This window comes from Halichondria panicea, chromosome 11 (genome assembly GCF_963675165.1).
Source record: "Halichondria panicea chromosome 11, odHalPani1.1, whole genome shotgun sequence".
NCBI lineage: Eukaryota > Metazoa > Porifera > Demospongiae > Suberitida > Halichondriidae > Halichondria > Halichondria panicea.
Window position 1 is genome coordinate 2,151,270 of NC_087387.1, and position 21,905 is coordinate 2,173,174.

Here is a 21,905-nt window from a genome sequence, read left to right on the forward strand (position 1 = left end):
CAGAGTGTCGAAGCGATTGAAGTGCACTCCGTATGTCGATTCTACCCGAGTGTTAGTGATAGCAGGGTTTGGTCTCACCCAGGAGGGATGAAGCTGTCTTTGTGATGTTATCATTTGAATACGTGTGTCATCCTGACATGGTGTGATGAGAAACTGACTCTCAAAAGTTCCTCCACCGTTTGCATCTGACGAGAATATAAAATATTGGTAATCTTTCGCTGTTGGAAACTCGACACAGTTAATAGCCATGAACGCATCAGCGGAGGAGGCCATGTCATTATTACTACTGAGAGCATATACGGTGAGCTCATTATTTGGATTATTTGCAGTTAAAATCAGTCCTTTTTGTCTATCATTTGTAGATCCATCATTATCGCCGTCACTCTGTACTGATAAGTCCTGCCGTCCGTTACTCACTCCACCAGCTTGCAATTGAATGACTGTGAAATGCCCCCTCTGTGCTGTGCCAGTACGAGAGAACAACCCACTGTCAGGTGATACCTCGTTGAATCTAACCAGGCCAGGAAGCCTCGTTTCAATAGTGAAAGCAGACACATCTTGTTCCGTCGTAATATAAAGTGATATTTTGGACCGTCCAACAGCATTTCTCATAAATGCAAAAGCAAATTTATTGCCTCTGGTTTTAAGAGAATTGGAATCTATGGAAATAATGTCATTATGAGAGGTACATACTTTGTGACCTGTAGGAGGTTTGTTATAATGATAAACTTTTTTAGAAAGCTGTTTATGGTCTCACACTTATACATCATCCTGTACTGAGGTGGTGGTACATCGTAACTAGGGTAAATACATAGACACTTACTATACACAGGTGCCTTGCGGGAAGCTCTGATTTAATAAATTGTTTATGTTGAATTTTAACGTGAAAGAAATGAAGAAAATCTTACACGATAAGATTGAGACACTTATTAATTTGCACTATCAATTACAGCAAGTACCGGTACTTATAGCCAGTCAATCGACAAGCTTATAGCTATATACGTTGTATAGGGGATCATTGTGTAACTTACATCCAAGCTTATAATTCTGTATTATAAGTACATACAGTCATATGAAATGTATATAATTATACCATCAAACCACAAATTAAAGCATGTACGGGCGATTTGGAAACAAGTGCATGTAAGTGAAATATAGACACAACTATCCACATACCAGGGCTCTGGATTTTATACAGAGGTAATTTATGACCCAGTGGATAAATAAATAAATAATGCAGCAATTAGACCTACCTATACATGTCGGCATTGTTCCCAACCATTCACTGTTGTTACATGTCCTATTTTTATTTCCAAGGAGATAGTATCCTTGATTACAGGTGTGAGTGGCAACAGTACCATACGGCCTCAGAGGAAACCATCAAAACTATAGGAGATGTGTCCATTGGGAAACGGGGGAAGATGATCACACTGACCTGCGTACATTCAAAGGTTAATCACAGTGCATGGAACCTCTAAATGGTCACACTTCTGGGAACTATAATTATGGAGATTGATCTTTGTGTCTTGATTTCAGTGGTTAATTTCTACGTGCTTCTATTTTGATTGAGTGACCTGATTATAGAAGTGCCTTGTCTACATGCATTTAGTTACATTGAACATAAATCACTAATATGCATACAGTGCATGGACAAACTAATGAATGTGGGCACACACAACATAAGATGATGAGCATGACAGTGACGTACGTACCTTGATCGTCTATAATGATGATGGTGTAAATTTGTCGTGGTAGATAACAGCTTCTATTGTCCTCACATTCAACAAAAATCTCTAATACTTCGATTGGTTCCGGAATGTCATCATCAATTATGGGCACGATAAATGGAGCAATGGGAGCTGATGTATGACGTCCCCATCTCAGGTTACTTTTGCCTGTACCTGGGCGCAAACCAGTTGAATTATAGTCCTCTCCTACAAGACAAAAGAAAATACTGAGTTTAATCTCTCTACATGCAATACATTAGTGAACACATGCATGCACTTTGTAATCTAAAGCTCTTGGACTGAGTATCATTTTAGAGCATGGACCCTGCGAAAAATTTCTCCAACATGTACATGAATAAAAAGAACCTGCCAATACCTTCCGTTGCAGACAAATCACTAGTGACAGCGAAAGCTCTTGTCCTCACTGAATTGTAACCTCCTGTTATCATAAACCCCATATCCACTAGACCTACATTTTCCATAACAGTCTTGTTTTGGGCTTCAATCCAGGCCACTGGAGAAAAGGAGTGAAGTAAATAAGGGACACATTACTTTTGTGTGTATAACTTACGCCCTATCGGTATCATCTCAAATGGTAGAGGATAAGCAAATGAAACATCCTCAGCAGAACCGTATGCAAACCCCCAGAATGGTATATCACCAGAAAATCGTATATTAAAGTTTCTTTGACCTAAAAATTTAGTAGCTCCTAGCCCTCCTAGCCCACATAGCACTTTTCCAATGCAATCGATTAAACCCTCAGATGGTGTGAATACATCTCCGTTGACAAGCAATTCTGGAGAGTTTACATCGAAATCACTTCGCCTGAGAGTATAGCTTAAGGACACAGAAAATGGATCTGACAGACTTGTGAGACTGTACCGAGTGAGATAGGAATCGACAGGTGGTATATACACCATTGAGGGATCGCCGATTGGATTTGTGAAGTCCAAATTATCGACTGAACTTCCGAGGGTGTAGCTCATAACTGTAATCGGACGTGTTGACTGGATGCTGCAAAATGTACGACTGTTATCTGGTGTTTTGCACTCAACGTATTGGCCTCGATTTATAACAGCGGTCATAGACTGACCAAAGCCTGATAGGAGAACTCTTTGACCATTACTACTAGCAGAGACTGGCTCACATAGACAGTTCACTTGTATAGAGGCTTCATTGCTGACAGTACCAATTCGATATACCTCACCACTTCGTCGAACATTAAATGGTGCAAGAAGAAACATATCACCGTACGTTGGGTGTGGTGGAATTTGTTCTACCAGGTAACTGCAAGTTCCATTATTAATAGGAGTTCCACATTGATGGCCACTGAAAACAGACAGTGGCTTGTCAGATGTAACGATAGTGCCAGTCAAATCATCAACATTGCTAAGCATCAGAGTATTAAAACGATTTAAATGTAGTCCGTATCTCAATTCTTCTTGAGAGCGAGTGATAGTGGAGTTTAGGCTCACCCAGGAGGGATGAAGCTGTGTTTGTGATGTTATCACTTGAATACGTGTGTCATCCTGACAGGGTGTGATAAGAAACTGGCTCTCAAAAGGTCCTCCACCAGACGAGAATACAAAATATTGATAATTGGGTGCTGTTGGAAACTCGACACAGTTAATGGCCATGAAGGCATCAGCGGAGGAGGCTATGTCATTATTACTGCTGAGAGCATATACGGTGAGCTCATCACTTGGATTATCTGCAGTTATAATCAGTCCTTTTTGTCTATCACTTGTATCATTATCGCCGTCACTCTGTACTGATAAGTCTGGTCGTCCGTTACTCACTCCACCAGCTTGTAATTGAATGACTGTGAAATGCCCCCTCCGTGCTGTGCCAGTACGAGAGAACAATTCATTGTCCGGTGTTACCTCGTTGAATCCAATCAGGTTAGGAAGCCTCGTTTCAATAGTGAAAATAGACACATCTTGTTCCGTCGTAATATATAGTGTTATTTTGGACCGTCCAACAACATTTCTCATAAATGCAAGAGCAAATTTATTGCCTCTGGTTTTAGGAGAACTGGAATCTGTAGAAATAGATTTCATCACATGAGAGGTACATACTTTGTGACTTCATGATTTGTACGTTACTTTTTATGCATGGTCGTGATCCCCCTCTGTAACAGCTAGGTGATATCTTAATTATCGATCTAAATACAGTGGAACCTCCATAAACGGACACCATTGGGGAACAGCCATTTGGCCGTTATAGAGAGGTGGTCTTCCTTGGGAGGTTCTGATTGCCAGCTATTTATGGTCTATGAGTCATTTCTTGCTGCAAATGAATCTTGGAGCTTTGCTAACTGCTCTTTAGCTCATACAAGCTTTGAAAAGGCTGTAGAGACAAGCTACAGCTAGGTTTTCACGATTGTGCAAAATAATGCTATCTCAGCAATAATTTCTGAGTGTGGCTGTCCGTTCTGGGAGGTTATTTTCCATTGCTAAAGCTGGTTGGGGACTAGAAAGCTACTCGTTATATGGAGTAGAGAGGTGGTCGCTCCTGAGAGGTTGCTTTACATTGTAGTTTCAATCCGGACCTGAGCTCTTGGCTGTTATATAGCATGTGGTTGCTCTTTGGAGGTGGTTGTTAATGGAGGTTCCACTGTACCACCCCATGTCAAACATCCTATAATATTATACCCTGGCCTGCATGTATCAATGTCCACAGAAACTAGAACTATAAGTTCTCACTTGGAGTGACCGGCCTAAGTGCACCACAATCTATACCGTATAGTGGGTAATTTTTGTGGATTCGTTAATTTAAATAGCTGATTTTCGTGAGTAAAAATTTCGTTTGCTTTATTACGTGCACTGTAGTGCATGCGTTGTTAACCACGCCTATGTTTTCATGTGGCAGTAAACTAATGACGTGACAAAAGTATAGGATATACCACACCTAAGAGGAGGATATGTACCCATATATCCTCCGCTACTGTGGTTACTCCGAGGCGTAGCCGAGGGGTATGTAACCATGGTAGTGGAGGATATATGGGGTGCATATCCTTCGAGTAGGTGTGGCATATCTGACTTATACCACGTGACCGCAGCACTATAAAAGGACCTCCCCCTAGCAACAATTCAATCCACGATGCAGACTGCAAAAAGAACAAGGCTGTGTGCCGGATTTTGCAGCCGTCAAAGAGCTAGTTGAGCAACGTGTTGACTCCTACAGATGCTCAAGAGCTTCGATCACTGGTCCAAGTGTTGACCATTCGACGTCCCTTACTGGAGTTGCAAGCTCTTCTTGGATAAAATGCACGAAGCTTAGCCATCTTGTTGGGAGCAGCTTCCGTATTTCTGCTGTCACTTTGAGTCTTAGTACCGTTAAGCATGGCTCTTTTCTCTTTGCTTACTTTCTTGACAAATTAAAAAACAACTTGAAAACTGTGCATGCCTGGGGCTGCATAATATTTTTCTATATACCGTATAGCGCGAAATTTTCGAGGCACTTATATTTCGTGGATTGGCCTCTAAAAGTATTTTCGTTGCACAATGTTCGCGGAATGACTGCTTACCGGAAGCCACGCCTTTAAATCTTGCACGTTATAGCAGGTAAAGAACGATTTTCGTGGACTTAATTTTCGTGTAGGATTGCTAACCCACGAAATCCACGAAAATTAAGCCCCTCGAAAATTTCGCGCTATACGGTATCTTACAGCTGTTAACCAATGAAATCAATTAGTGGTGACGTAAGTGTGGTATAACTATAGCTTGCAAGCGCTCAGTTATGTGTTTCATGCATTGCCACTATCAATATTATCATGCATGCAGCAAGTACTGGTAATTGTATAGTCATTCAGTCGACAAGCTTATATAATTATAGGTATATACAGTGTAGGAGATCTAATTTCTAAGTGTGGAACTTTGCATACATGTACTTGTATATACGACAATTGTACGTATACATATACAGTGTACTGAAAAATGTAACCAAGTATAATAATTATAATAAATACATACCATTAAGCCACAAAATAAGTTTTAAAACATGTGGATGTGTTTGAAAGAAAGCAGCGACTGCTAGGAAATGTTCGTCGATAAATTTTGCACTTGTTAGAAGTGAAATAGGCATGACTATCCACATACCAGGGCTCTGGATATGACAGACCTAATGGTCTCAATTAGAGTATTATATTGACCCAGTGGATAACATTTTAAATAAATAATAATGCAGCAATTAGACCTACCTTTACATGTCGGCATAGTTCCCAACCATTCACTGTTGTTACACGTCCTATTTTTATTTCCAAGGAGATAGTATCCTTGGTTACAGGTGTAAGTGGCAACAGTACCATACGGCCTCAGAGGGCAACCATCAAAACTATAGGAGATGTTTCCATTGGACAACGGGAGAAGATGATGACACTGACCTGCGTACATTCAAAGGTTAATCAGCAGCATTATACAATTCGATGGAACCATAATCATCTCTAAGTACAATCAACTATCTCTACATCAGCACCTTTGGGACCTATGGAAAGCATCCTCTATACATTTAGGTTTCCTGAAGTTCTACTGGAGTGTCTTGATTATAAGAGGTGTCCTAATTTCACTAATTTTAGGGGTACCACTGAACATCAATCATAGACTACTATGTATAATCATAATTATACAGTCGACAAGCTAATGAATGGCAGAACTATACAAAAACTGCAAACCGTGCAGATAAGAACCTCACTATATATAGAGCTGTAGTAAGTTTTTTGTAAATACTGTTGCTATTTACGAATTGGGGAAAAAGTGTACAAACAAGTGCAAAAAAATATTAATTTTTGTGAAATGGCTCGAGTACCAAAAATAGACTAAGTATTGGTTATTTTATAGTTATAGTTATAGTTGAGATTGGCATGGTTCGAGTGATATAGGATACAGTTTTACGTACCTTGATCGTCTACAATGGTGATGGTGTATCGTTGTCGTGGTAAATAACAGTTTTCGTTAGCCTCACATTCAACAAAAATCTCTAATACTTCAACTGGTTCCGGAATGTCATCATCAATTATGGACACAATAAACTGATTATTGGGAGTTGAATTTCCAGCTCTCCATTCCAATTTACTACTATTGCCCAGTGTACCTGGAAGCAAACCAGTGGAACCATAGTCCTTTCCTAGAAGAAAAATGATAACAGTAACCACCCTACACGTTTTATTACGCTCGGGAGACTACAGTCCCTTTGGGCTTTTAAATCCACATATAAATTATAGTGTCTAGATATACTACAGATTTAGTGTGAATGTGCAGGCCTTGCCCTCGAGGCTACTAACTACCGTATAGCGGGTAATTTTCGTGGGGTAAAAAATTCGTTTAACTCGAAAACGGTGATTTTTGTGAGTAAAAATTTTGTTGAGTCTCATTGCCTCCATTGCATTAAAATTTCCTGGAGGTCAGCTTGCCCACGAAAATAACGAATTTTTTACCCCACAAAAATTACCCGCTATACGGTATACAATACAACAAGTTTATTGTACTTGGTAACAGGCTATTCGTTAATTCCATGCTAAAATACCTCCTCAGAGCCATGTATAATAATTATAAGATCTTCAACTATGTAGTAAGTAATATTTAACAGTACATTGTATTAACACAGAATAATCCTCTTACCTTCTATTGCAGTAATATTTCTAGTGACAACGAAAGCTCTTGTTCTCAGTGAAGTATCTCCATTTGTTACTCTGAACCCCATATTTACTAGACCCACAGTTTCCATAACGATCATATCTTGAGCTTCAATCCAGGCCACTAAAACATTCAAAGAAGTTATTACGGACACGTTTATACGATATAGCTAAAACTTACGTCCTGTTGGTATCATCTCAAACGGTAGAGGGTAAGCATATGAATTGTTCGTAGCAAAACCATTTACAAAACCCCAGAATGGTACGTCTCCAGAAAACTTTATATCATGATTTTTTGGGCTTAAGAATCCTGTAGCTCCCTGACCGCACGACATCGATCCAAAGCCCTCATTGCAATTGATGGTAGTGAAACCATTAGTCGGTGGGAGTACATCTCCATTGCCAATCAATCCCTCTGTGTTGGGTTTGTAATAATCTCTTTCCTGGAAAGCATAGCTTAAGAAAGCAAAACGAGAATCTGACAGATTTGTGAGACTGTACCGAGTCAAATAGGAATCAACAGGTGGTATATAAACCATAGAGAAATACTTGAAAAGTTTATTATAGTTCATTACTGTAACTGGACGCGATGACTGAACGCTGCAAAAGCCTTGGGCCTGTGATCTACATTCAATATATTGGCCTTGATTTATAGTAGCAGTGAAAGAGCTACCAGATCCTGAAAGGAGCACTCTATTGTTACTCGCAGAGACTGGCTCACAGAGACAGTTGACCTCAACAGAGGTTTCATTGCTGACAGAGCCTATTCGAAAAATTAAAGATATTGATGCAAGAAAAAATAAATCACCGTAAGTTGGATGAGGTGGAATTTGTTCTACAAGATAACTACTGTCTATTAGAGCGCCACTGAAAACAGATAACGGTTTGTCAGATGTAATGATAGTGCCCGTCAAATCATCCAAATTGCTAAGCAACAGAGTATCAAAGCGATTGAAACGCAGTTCATACAAGGCTTCACCTTGTGGATAAGTTGTGTTAACACTTGGACTCACCCAAGAGGGGTGATGATGCACTTGTGAAGGTTTCACTCGAATAGTTGTCTCATCTTGACAGGGTGTGATGAGAAACTGACTCAGAAAATCACCTCTGCCAGTTACATCTGATGAGAACACGAAATATTGGTAATCTCTTGTTGTTGGAAACTCGACACAGTTAATAGCCATGAAGGCATCAGCGGAGGAGGCCATATTCTTATTACTGCTGATAGCATATATTGTGAGCTCATCACCTGGATTATCTGCAGTTAAAATCAGTCCCTTTTGTCTATCACTTTGATCAATATTTCCATCAGTTAGTACAAATATTATGCTTGGCTGCTCGTTAACTTCTCCAAAAACAACTTGCAATTCAACAACAGCTGCCCCAGGACGAGAGTACAGTCCAGATGACGTTTCGCTGAATCCATTTAGGCCTGAAAACTTCGTTTCGATAATGAAATTAGACACCCTTTGTTCAGTCGTAATATATAGCAGTATTTCAGCTCGTTTAACACTATTTCCCATAAACGCAAGAGCAAATTTACTACCTCTGGTCTTAGAGACATTTGAATCTGTAAAAAAGAAAACATAATGAATGTTGCAAGCTGCGCTGTGCTAATGCCTCTCGGCATATTTTACTTTGCTTAAAAAGTATGGAGTGTTACAGAAGAGGTAATTGTTATGTTCCGAAACAATTATATGGAATTCCATATTAATCTCAAGAGTGTTATAATTATAGAAATGGAAACAGATAATAATGAAAGCACCGCAGGTGCTGATGCCTCGGTGGAGATGCCAAAGCTACATAACATAAAGCTACTAATAGCTTAATTTTATACACATGATGAACATTTTTTAATTTGCATGCTGCATGCAAACTCAAAGAGTGGGTAATGATCGACCATGATTGTTGTTAAAAACGATCGATGCTAAAGTTCAAGTCTAAAATTAATGAGCCATCAGCAGAGCCTTGCAGCTTTCTTCTCACTCTTGCAGCTACCAATAGCTAGCGTTCTAGTGCAGAGCTAACTACTAAGTAGAGTAGCAACACTCGGTAAACAAGTTTGGCTACGTGCTCTTCTGAAAAGGCTGCATTGGCATTCCAAGTAAGCAAAACTAGGCATAACTCGAGAACGAAGCATTATTTTGAAAATCCACAAATTAAAATCCAAGAAAACATGACTAGAAGAAGCCTATAAAAACTCTTACTTGTACTTCATTGATCCTTGAGCAGCTGTAGCAGTCTACACATACAGACAGACACACACACAAACACACTACCGTATACCTCGCTTGTGCATGCGCACCGAGGCATAATTATGGTGGCTTGATGAATGTTCAAGGATAGAAGTATATAGATTTAAAGTTTTAAGGAGTATTTTGCGTGCAGAAAAAGGGGTGTATCTGCAATAGGTTAAAGTTCGCAATTTCTTGTTTCCACGCTTTTTTGTGTTTCCCCTGATGGCCAATCCTAGCAACCGTTTTACGTTTTTTATCCAGATTCCCTTTCTTTTTTCAGAACAGAAGTAGTACGTTTCAATAATGAATACATAAGTCGAACGTCAAGAAGCAGTACAAGTTAAATATGAGAAGACATGCAGGACTGGAATAAACGCATACCGTCTTTCTTCTAACTACAGGACCACTTTAATAGTAGAACCAACTGTCAGTTGTGTTCTATTTATGAACCATTTCTAGGTGTTTAGCTAATTATATAGGCTTGAAACCCATCACCCTTCTTTTGGTGGACAGCCACACCCATAAGGTCTAAGAAACAAAGTGTACATTAACTGGATTTTACATAATTACCTGTCCAGTAGTAGATTAGCTAAATGTCAGACTCAGCTATAGATCTACTTACTGACTTTACTTTTTATACTCGAGACATAGTTTATCATTCTCGAAATAACAGCCATGCAATTACAAATTGCCAGCTATTACCGTATAGCGGGTGATTTTTGGGGGGCTAAATATTCGTGGTTGGCAATATTTATCGTGATTGCTGCACTGCAGGTAAAGGTAGGCAAAGTCGCTTCATTTGTGGGTAAAATATTCGTGGTAAGACCTTCAACCCCGAAAACCACGAATCTTTTGCCCCAGGCTAAAATTAATTACCCTCTATACGGTATTATTCCCCGCATTACTCCTCAGTTTAAACCTTAAGTACACCCCAGAGTTATCAATCAACGGTACATGCATGGTGCTGTTTGGAATGAGGGATGACATTATCTTAATTAAGTTTGTTACAGAGTATGTATCAATTAACAGTGTGCATGAAGCAATAATGGGGTACATGAATGGTACTGATTGGAAGAGGGATGAAACAAACTTAACTATTAATGGATATAGTTTCTTCTCAAATTCCTGCAATCTATAAGCACCACTCTATATATGCTGTGTGTTCTTCAGGGCATGTCAGTTGGTTACTGTCTTTGAATTATGCACGCAACATTCATTAATGTTGCGTGCACGTACAATTTGAATTATTAATTAAGAGAGGTGAATGGAAAAGGATAATAGGAGAATTCTATGGGAATCAGAGAATAGAATAACAGGAAATGTCTTGAGCATAATCTATAAAGGCCTAACAGTCTGGGAATGCACTGGATCAGACTGCTGCTTGAAAAAGATGCTTAAAGTTCAAAGTTTATAATTAATGGCTGCTCTGTGCAGCTTAATTTGCAGCTCTTTCCTCACTCCTAATCTAACAGATTTTGCTATGCACGTGTTTGAAGAACCTGCAATAGCCATTAATAACTTAAGAACGAAGTAAATCCACCAACGAATAAAATGTAGCTAAAAGCCTATAATTATCCCTTTACCGGTCAATCGTTTAATTCGGGAAAAGGGTCATCACTTTAGTTTGAATTTGAATTTGTGGGTCAGCCCAACCCACCAACTTAGCTTGATTTGATCATTCCAATGAAGACTTGGCTTAGAAGTAGTCTCGAATTCCAGCCTCTTTGCAAGCTAATTTGGGGAGGGCGTGGCCAGACTAGCTTAGAAGATGGGCGTGGGTCAATGGTTGTGCACACACACACACACTAACCAGTCGATTATGCCTTGCTGCTTGCCTCGATGGAAGTATGTGTGGCCTTTAAAAGCTGTAGCTGGTCTAAACCTTCAATTTGACTGGTAAAGGGACACAGTAGGACACACAAAAGCCTGGAGAAAGTAATATTAAACTTGGCATATTTAAAGGTGGTGTAGATGGAAGCAGTAGCCAACAGACAATGGCTAAACAGGAGAATAAGCAGTTAAGAACACCTGAAAAAAAAAGAGTACAATGCTTCCAGAGCCATCCAGTTTCAAGTGTCTAGCAGCTCAGCAAAACTAGTACTTCAAAGCTCTCACAATCTACCACACAATCCAATATCAACATTGATCAATATTGACAAGTGAATAGCATGCTCCTTTGTTGTTGTAATATTTACAACAATTTGACCGGTAAAGGGATATAGAGCTCTTATCTGCACTTCAATTGTAACTGTCGAGCAGCTATAGAAGTGGTGACACACACAAACACATGCATACACACACTGTATACCTCACTGTGCATGCATGACAACACCGAGGCATAAGTATGTATGTGTATGTATGTATGTACTATATCAATGTTTCCAAATACTCACTCACTCACTCACTCACAATTGAAATAGTCCAATTCTTCAAATGATAATGAAAGTTTATCGAGTACCGTATAGCGGGAAATTTTCGCAGGTGCAAATTTTCGCTATTCGGCTAGAGAGCCCTCAAAAGAAATTTTTGCAGTTGTAATATCCGTATTCAATGCCAGAAAACCACACCTACCAAGCGTTTTGCATGTGAAATACCGGTGTGTTAGCTTCCTTCGCAGACTCTCCTTTTTCTGTTCTTTGTCACTATACGAGATGAATTGGAGGAACAAAAAAAGGAAGAAGGAAGAGACAAAGAAAAGGAGAGCCTGCCTTGCTAAATCGCGTGACGTTAGACAAGTGGTATACAAGTGAAAATGAACGTGGGCAGTCACTAGCTGGACGGAGCCTGGCAGGGCAAAAAACTACAGCATGCCTACGCATTCCATACTCACCATAGTATAAGTATAATTATGCTCTCACACATAAAAGCTGTAGCATCATAGATAGTATGCCAGAATCAAGTGTGGAGACATCGTAGACGAGGGATTACCTAGTAAAGATTAAAGATCTAGATCTACTTTTTCCTGAGTTCAGAACAGACCCAGAGTAGATATAATTCGCAAACAAGGTATACGATAGTGTGTTTGTGTGTGTGTGTGTGTGTGTGTGTCTGTCTGTCTGTCTGTCTGTGTAGACTGCTACAGCTGCTCAAGGATAAATGAGGTGCAAGTAAGAGGATTCTAGTAATGTTTTCTTGGATATAAATTTGTGGATTTACAAAATAATGCTTCGTTTTTGAGTGATGCCTAGTTTTGCTTACTTGGGAATGCCTTTTCAGAAGAGTGCGTAGCAAAACTTGTCCATGCACCGAGTGTTGCTTTTACTTAGTAGCTAGCTCTGCACTATAGCTAGAACACTATAGCTATTGGTAGCTGCATGCATGCAAGAATGAGAAATGAGCTGCAAGGCTCTGCTGATGCAGCCATTAATTTTAGACTTGGACTTTTGGCATCGATCTTTTTTAACCAACAATCGTGGTAGATCATAACCCACTCACTCTTTGAGTTTCCCTGTGATTCTGGATTCTGCCTGCGCATGCAGCAAAATAAAAATGTTGATCATGATACAGTAGAACCTCGCTAATCCGAATAGAGCCGGACCAGATCCCATCCGAATACATGAAAATTCCGGATTAACAGATTTCATTATGAATATCAACGAAGAGATACTTTTGTACATGTATTATGATATTACTGTAGCCAGAAGGGAAGCTGCTAGCTCTCCAATACAGTCAGTCTTGTGAGCTCTCTCTTTTTTTTCTTTGCAGTGGCCATTGTTTGAGCAGTTTATTAATATTAATAAAATTATTGCTGATTCAGAAGAAAGTTAGATTGCGCATGCGCAATAGTATATTCTATACTGACAGCCCTCCTCTTTTTCAGTTTGCCGTTTTGTCCGGATTTGCGAGGTTTCAGACTAAAGAGGTCCGGATTAGCGAGGTTCTACTGATATGTGTACTTTATATGTTATGCATGTAGTTTTGACACCTCCACCGAGGCATCAGCACTCACGGGGATTTCATTTTTACAACAGTAACAGTCTACTCTAGTCTTTCATACTTCCTCTACTGACTAAAGGTCTCACGAAGGCTGACTCTACTGTAGCCTCGTTTCCAGCCTCGTTGTCTCTAGCTAGGCCGCCAACTAGGCCTGGTGTTGATTGTATCTGGGCGTGTATCTGAAAAGAACAGAAAAAGGAGGGCCTGCGAAGGAGGCTACTGGTTGCGTTGGCCCAGTTTGATTTTCACGTTAACTGCTCTGCATGCCCTCGAAAAACGTGAAATTTTGTACTGCTAGAAATACGGTATCATAACGAGTGCTGCAAGTTGCGCTGTGCTAATGCCTCTCGTATGTCAAAAACTATTAGAGTGTTATAAAAGAGGTAATTATAGTTTGCTTTGATAATGTTCCGCAAGAGTAGATAAGAGTAAAGTGTTGCAGCATTTGCCTTGTATTGCATCATCACTTGACAGTAATCAGTACTATGTTAGCAAACTTCCCAGAAGCCACATATGCTGATTGGGCAATTACTGAGTTACAAACCACAAACCACATTACTCAACAGGACTCGAATAGTGACCATAGTGATGACGCAATTTAAGGCAAATGCGGTTTCACGTTTACTACAGGAGTTCAACACTCTTACTCTTGTGTTACGTTATTATGTTGTATATAATGTTAATTACGTTATTATTATTGTTGATTGCAATTGTTCTACACATGCAGCAGTCATATTATAGGAGAGGAGCTGAATGGAAACAGAAGCCTATTTGATGGCTTGATGAATTATCTTTAAGGATAGAAGCACTAAACTGCATGTTATTATACATGTACAATGTAGAAGGTCAATGAATCATGTCTGGAGTCATGTATGACTTTTGTTGAAATGGCCATTTGATGCAGGTACAGTAGACTCTCGCTATTCCGGCTCCCTGAAGTATGGCCATCTCGATATACCGGCCATTTGGCTTGGCATGGAATGCTAGCTATATGTTTACTGCACAAAACTCACCCTGAAGTACGGCCACTCGCTATTCCGGTTACCGGCCAGTGCTGGCTGTCCCAAACAGGGTTTTCAATGTAATTTTATACGTGTATTACGGCCGGATATGACGTTTTGGGTGTGGTTTAGCAAATAAAATTGAATTACACTTAAATAGAGAACAAAATGATTCATTATCCTACATTATCCTCGAGACAAAAACCGCAAAAGTAGTCATTAGATTTGAGGTAAGGTCGTTTTTAAGCCGCGGCTATTTCCTGAGCTGCAGCCACCTCGCTATTCCGGCCAAGCTGCATGGTCCCAAGGGTGACCGGATTAACGAGAGTCTACTGTAAGTTGGATGTGGTCCCACCATAGATTGAAGAGAAAGGGATTGGCAACGGAGTGCACTTCCGGTACCATCCGTGTTTCGCCTCGAGGCTTATTTCTAACGTGGGAGTCTAAATCATGAGAATTGTTTTTGCCGTCTGTAAAAAAGTCTACGAGCAGTTCTACTGCTATACATCAACTTCACCTCATTTGTGTGGCCATTTGATCAGAGGTTTTTCATGCTTGTGTTCCTATAGCACCTATATGATATAGCTAAAGTTGTGTTACTAAGTAGTGTGTAGTGTGTCCCACCCAGTACCTCTAGCTACTTCACGAAAATCAAGATTTCATTTCCAAATGAATAATTCTACATGCATGGTAGCATTGTAGTGTTTCGTGGCTTACATGGACCTCATGAAAAAGAAGAAATTGTCGATCTCACACATGTGCATGGGATGAATGCACATGCGCAGAAAAAGGGGTGTATCCGCAATAGGTTGAAATTCGCAATAGCTGCTGCATTCTGGCAGTACAGCTTTGTAGCTCTTTTCTGACTCTTGTAGCTAACAAAAAGCTAGCGCTTTAGTGCAAGGCTAACTCATAAGTTGAATAGAAACTTTATGCAAACAGATGATGCTACAAAAGAGTCTGAAGAGACTGCAACAGCATTCACTGCAAGTATAATTAGCCATTCGTCGCATTGCTACCATACCGTTGAGCTAACTTCGATCCTAGGCTGAGTTTTCGCTTTTATTTCGCCTATCCGTTTTAAAAGCGAAAACTCTGCCTGGGATCGAGGCTACAGTTGAGCAGTTACAGCTGCACACCTTCGTGCGGCTAGACCTCGAGGCATAATTATTACACAAAGAATAAACTGTGCATTTCCAGATTATCATGCAGGCCTTTCACTGCAGTATAATTATATTGAACATGAGTGAAATATACCGTATTAGCAGGTTATTTTTGTGGAAATTTTTCATATTTTTCGTATTATTTTTCGTATTGTAATTTTTCGTACTGTAGAGTATCATCCGAATATTAAAACTGCTCCGCAATAGATTCAACGTCACTATACCTGAGCTGTACGAATATTTAAAATACGGGCAGTTCATACGAAAATTAGCACCAACAAAAATTACCCGCTCTACAGTATGTGAATTATTGCACCACAACGTACTGCCAATCCTATGTAAAAACCTACTGGTTTTACACTAATACTGAATTAACATAATTATAGTCCCGTACTGTCAAAACAAAGTCACCACAAAATAAACATGCATGAAGACTTGGAACTCGTGCATACAGTGAAATAGACTTCACATACCAGGCTCCAGATTTATTGCAGCTTGTCGTCTCTGTCTGGTTCTATCAACACTGCTGGAAAAGGTGCTTGTAATGGAAGCCGCAGCGGTAGGTACTCCACAGTCAGGACAGTTGCCATCTTGTACTGCTTTTTGCATAAGTGCAAACAGAATTAGGACACATGCAATAAGCTTATACATCACAGAAGTTCTCATCGGATATAGCAGTTTGTATTGTTACAGGCTAGCTAGCTATAGTCTGATCATGCAGCACTCCTGTTAGATCTTATACTGCGAGCTAGCTAGAGGCTGGAACCACTTGACCTTAGCTAGCTGTGCCTTGACCTCGAGAACAAGCCCCTCATGATATCGAGGCTAGTACAAGAACACTGATTTGATCTCTGCTTCTGAGCAAAATTAAAAGTTAACCTCCTGCAAAATAACGTTTTAAAACTTATAGACACTAAAAACTAGGCTTGAAGTAGTCTGTAAAAGAAGTTTGGAGAAATCCAATTAGTGACCTTAATTAGCTAAGGTCAAGTGGCTCCAGTCCACAGCTATCAGAGGCACAAAGATCCTTCGTAAAAACATGGAGCACTATTTCGAGATTGAAATGAAATCGCCTTTTTTCGGACAAGCTAGACAAGTGGGCCTGGGTACTGAACACACTCCACTGGAAAGCAATAACTACGATTTTACGCGCCTCCTCTAGCTCTGTACTGAAGCTCATGTAACAGGAATTTCAAACAGACATCAAGCCCATTATATTAACACATTGATGTTAAAGGCTTCTCCATAATTTCATCATATCATTGCCAAAAAGGTCCTGCCAAAATGGCTGTCCCTTCCCTTTGGTGTGGTCAGTAGAAACCCTAGCTCTTGGCCACACCTGAAGAAAGGTCAACTACGATAAAAGCCCCAAATGATTTGTACAAAACAACTCTTCAACAAAGGCCATCTCTGTATAAGGGCCAAAACAAAGATATCCGTTAATAATTATCTGTTAATAATTATTCAGGGGCTCTACAGATTACAACTGTATTGTATCCGTAGAACCCCTCTCCTTGTTTATAGGTGCCAACTTCCCTAGCCTCGATTCCAGGCCGCGAAGAGAAAGGCGCCTTTCTCTTCGCGGCCTGGAATTGAGGCTACAACTTCCCCAGCCGAATTTCAGGGAGAAAACATGGGGCCATTAGCCCCAAGCCAAAGGAGTCACATTTTTGGGAATTTAAGAACACACGACTCTGGTTTTCAGGGCAAAGACAACAATTCTTCTTTCACATGGAAAAAATACATGGAAAAAATATAAATTGTTGTGGGGATGCTCTCAATGTGGCTTTACCGTACTAACTCACTGTGCATGCTCATAATTGGGGCGAGCGAAGCGAGTCCCTTCCTAGTGATGAACGTTGCAATTTTGTCTGTGTGTGTGTGTGTGTGTGTGTGTGTGTTGTCTGTGTGTGTGTGTGTGTGTGTGTGTGTGTGTGTGTGTGTGTGTGTGTGTTATGGACCGGCACAATATTTGTTTTTTGTACTCGTGACCCTTTACCAACTTTTACGTGAAAGCTGCGCATGGGCACAAGAGCTAGCTATATACACTCAGAACAAGGCTCTGACAAGCACGCCTACAGCAGGTCAGAGCGTCCCCATCTGAGCCTAAGATCACACAGGCACGCCTGCAGGAGGTCACAGCAGCTTACTTGCCACGTTTCACTTCCAAGTCTTGTGTTTTTGTGATAATAAACCTGCTAGCTCAACAGGACAGGGATCGAGACCAGTCACTACGACAGGTCAGAGCAGCTCAGATGGAGACTTCTGAAGTTGCACAGGCACCTTTAGACAATACAGCACTACGGCAGGTCAGACCAGCTCAGATGGAAACTTCTGAGGCCACACAGGCACGCTTACAACAGGTCAGAGTAACTTACTTACCCGGCAAGGATTGTTCACAGTATACTATTATTTTTGTAATTTGGGTCCAGCAAGAAGTGATAATATCTCCTTGCTCCTAACCTTGCTCCTCATGTTAGTTTGTGTAGCCAGCTCCTTCATGCTGAACTTTCACTCATACATATGTTTCACCTTGAATCTTGATGTTACACCACAGTCAAACAACCCTACACCACTCAGAATAATTGTCACGGATATACAGCTGGCACAGGGAAATCGTATCTAATCCACTGCATCAGACTACTCGTTTATATTCACTGTTACACAATCACTGTTACTAATTTCATTTCATGCGATAAATAAAACTTAAATTACCACATCATGCACTGTACAACAAACACAAATTGCTCGCTCGCCCCAAACATGCTCTGCATGCTCCTAGTAATAATAATGTCATTATTAAATGCACAAGCAAGTGAGCCCCGCCCATTTATTAGATTCGCGCTAGCTAGCAGGTAGCCTCGAGACCAGGCCGATAAAAATATGTATTTTAATTGGCCTGGTCTCGAGGCTAGCTAGCAGGTAGCCTCGATTCCTAGCCTCGATCCCAGGCCGATCCCTACGGTGGCCCTGACTTACGGTGGCCCTGAGCGCTACTCTAGTTGGTAGTTCATACTTGATAGTTCAAATGCGTAGTTGGTAGTTCGCAGTTGCTACTTGATAGTTCAAACACGTAGTTGGCAGTTGGCAGTTGGTAGTTGGCAGTTGGCAGTTGGGAGTTGGCAGTTGGGAGTTGGTAGTTGGGAGTTGGTAGTTGGCAGTTGGTAGTTGGGAGTTGGAAGTTGGCAGTTTGTAACCTTTAAACTTTGCAACAATAATTAGCCTGCTTTTAAATTATGATACTGGCACAGATATCTAGCTGGCCTAAGACAGCAATATTAAATCTTATATGTATACATCTAGGTAGGGAGATCATTTCAAGTCTAATCCTCATGTACCTATATTCCCACATCCCAGCAGGGAGGGGGGAATTATAGAAACAGGTTTTGCATGGCACTTTTAGATTCTATTGAGGCTATTTAAAATTATGGTTAAAAGATTAGAGGCAGTGCAAAGATATATCTATATACAACATTTGCTAACTGCAAAGTTTAAAGGTCACGAGCTATATACCAACTGCCAACTCCCAACTGCGAACTACCAACTACCAACTGCCAACTGCGAACTACAACTGCCAACTCCCAACTGCGAACTACCAACTACCAACTGCCAACTGCCAACTACCAACTGCCAACTGCGAACTCCCAACTGCCAACTGCGAACTCCCAACTGCTAACTGCCAACTACCAACTGGAGTAGCACTCAGGGCCACCGTACTGACTCCTATATAGTTGATAGTTCATACTTGATATTTCAAATGCGTAGTTGGTAGTTTGCAGTTGCTACTAGATAGTTCAAACGCGTAGTTGGCAGTCGGTAGTTGGCAGTTGGCAGTTGGCAGTTGGCAGTTGGTAGTTGGCAGTTGGTAGTTGGGAGTTGGCAGTTGGCAGTTGGGAGTTGGAAGTTGGCAGTTGGGAGTTGGTAGTTGACAGTTGGGAGTTGGTAGTTGGTAGTTGTCAGTTGGGAGTTGGTAGTTGGTAGTTGTCAGTTGGTAGTTGGTAGTTGTCAGTTGGCAGTTGGGAGTTGGCAGTTGGCAGTTGGGAGTTGGGAGTTGGCAGTTGGGAGTTGGCAGTTGGGAGTTGGCAGTTGGTAGTTGTCAGTTGGTAGTTGTCAGTTGGTAGTTGGTAGTGGCATGCAGTTGGGAGTTCGTAACCTTTAAACTTTGCAATAGCTTGCTTTTATGTAAGTTAAAATTATGATACTGACACCAATAGATATCTAGCTGGAGCCTAAGTCTAAGACGGCAATATTAATCTTTACATGTTATATGTACACATCTAGGTAGGGAGGTAATTTCAAGTCTAATCCCCATGCACCTATATTCCCGGATCCCAGTAGGGAGGGGGGGGGGGAGGCATTATAAAAACAGGTTTTGCATGGCACTCTTAATTAAGGCCATTTAAAGTTATGGTTAAAAAATTAGAGGCAGTGCAAAGATCTACATACAACATTTGCTAACTGGCGTAGAAGATATAGTCTTTGCTGGCCTCAGACGGCACTAATGTGTGTCCACTAATTAAGTAGGGCTTGTACCCATCAATGAAAGCTTAGAGAAACAGGTTTTGTAGAATAATTCCTGGCATTAGTTCGTTGCGAAGTTTAAAGGTCACGAACTACCAACTGCAACTACCAACTGCCAACTGCCAACTACCAACTACCAACTGCCAACTAGCAACTGCCAACTACCAACTAGGAGTAGCACTCAAGGCCACCGTAGCATTCCAAGTAAGCAAAACTAAGCATAACTCGAGAACGAAGCATTATTTTGCAAATCCATGAATTAAAATCCAAGTAAACATGACTAGAAGCCTATAGAAACTCTTACTTGCACTTGTTTCATCCTTGAGCAGCTGTAGCAGTCTACACACACACACACACACACACACACACACACACACACACACACACACACACACACACACACACACAAATACAGACACACACGTACACACACACAGACACACAAACACACTACCGTATACATTGCTTGCGCATGCGCACCGAGGCATAACAAGTGCTCTGCTTGTGGGAGTGGCATTGTAAGGGAAGCCAACACAATTACGTGACTGGTTTTCACTGTGTGTGAGCAGAGCCTCCAAGTATACGGTTTTTTCCGTATTTATACGGATTTCTGTCTTCTAATACGGTTATACGGAATTAACTGCAAAAATACGGATATATGTATAGGATAGACTACACCTAAGAGTAGAATATGCGTCTATGTAACCTCCGCGGTTGCGGTTAGCCCGAGGCGCAAAGCCGAGGGAAGCTAACCGTAACCAAGGCGGTTACTAAGACGCATATTCTACGAGTGGGTGTGGTCTATCTAACTTGGACTTCATTGCGCATGCGCGAGGCGTGGTTATAAAAAGCCAGGTGTTTAGTGCGTAGCAACAGAAATTGAATTTGTGCGAGCTGGACGAGCTGGAGAGCTGTGAGAGACACCAGTTGACAGAAAAAGAGAAGAAGACGGCTTCAAAACAATGAAAAAACTTAGTAAAGCTTGTGAAACGCTTCTTGAAGATACTGGAAAGAACAGACAAGTAAAAAGAACCTAGAACTATGCTAGAACTGACTGCAACACTACAAGAAGAAGAATGAAGCTCTGTGGTGGAGTGGAGGGGGTATAGAGCAGACTGGACCGGCATGGAACCTTAAAAAACTCAATAGAAAGTGTCAAGCGACTGCTAAAGTGTTTTTGATGCTTCCTGGCCCCCCTTGCCCATGCCCAACTGGAAAAAGCAATACAAAGCAACAGTGGACATGGAAAGAATGGATATTGACTGAACAAACTATTGCATTCTGTGTTTTTATAATGTTTTTGTCATCTTCTTGTCACTTTCACTAAAAATTTCATTTCAACTTTTGAGCTAGCCTCGATCCCAGGCCGAGTTTTCGCTTTTATAACGGTTAGGCGAACAACTGGGCCTGGTACTAGTTGTCTGCGCATGCGTCAAATTTTCATTGTATATTTGTGGTCGGCAAAAATATTTAATAAATCAATAATAGAAATTTATACACAGAAAATGCACAGAGTGAGTACACAAAAGATGCACATAGGGAGCTGCTTCACAAAGGCCTGGGGAGTTGCCAGTTGTGCTGCAGCACAATTACAGTGACCCAGGGCAACTTCAAGATGATTGAATGCCTTCAAATTACGTTTCAAAAAGATTTAGCAGGCTGCTGGACTTCTCTGATTCTAGGCCCCA

At 40.8% G+C, this 21,905-nt stretch overlaps 1 protein-coding gene across 3 annotated transcripts; it reads right to left on the bottom strand.

Annotated features, from left to right (window-relative positions):
• Positions 1–522: 522 nt before the first annotated feature.
• LOC135344564 (uncharacterized) lies at positions 523–17,558 on the bottom strand. Of its 3 annotated transcripts, none has more exons than XM_064541795.1 (10): positions 17,502–17,558; positions 7,541–8,929; positions 7,346–7,483; positions 6,624–6,851; positions 5,929–6,111; positions 2,299–3,768; positions 2,104–2,241; positions 1,713–1,934; positions 1,254–1,435; positions 523–659 (listed from the first exon to the last, which is right to left on the bottom strand). In XM_064541795.1, exons 1-9 carry the CDS (start codon positions 17,512–17,514, stop codon positions 1,368–1,370), a joined length of 3,849 nt encoding a protein of 1,282 aa, XP_064397865.1. In that variant the 5' UTR covers positions 17,515–17,558; the 3' UTR covers positions 523–659; positions 1,254–1,367. The 3 variants fall into 3 exon arrangements, with proteins under 3 accessions (XP_064397865.1, XP_064397864.1, XP_064397863.1); XM_064541794.1 differs by lacking the exon at positions 17,502–17,558 and adding an exon at positions 16,170–17,020 and having other exon boundaries at positions 6,624–6,818; XM_064541793.1 differs by lacking the exon at positions 17,502–17,558 and adding an exon at positions 16,170–17,019.
• Positions 17,559–21,905: the final 4,347 nt, after the last annotated feature.

Coding starts and splice junctions, on each gene's coding strand:
- LOC135344564 (XM_064541793.1), bottom strand. CDS start 16,362: ATGAGAACTTCTGTGATGTATAAGCTTATTGCATGTGTCCTAATTCTG. Junction 6,112..6,623: donor CACCATTGTAGACGATCAAG/GTACGTAAAACT, acceptor GAATGTACGCAG/GTCAGTGTCATCATCTTCTC. Junction 3,769..5,928: donor AACTATGCCGACATGTAAAG/GTAGGTCTAATT, acceptor CTATTTCTACAG/ATTCCAGTTCTCCTAAAACC.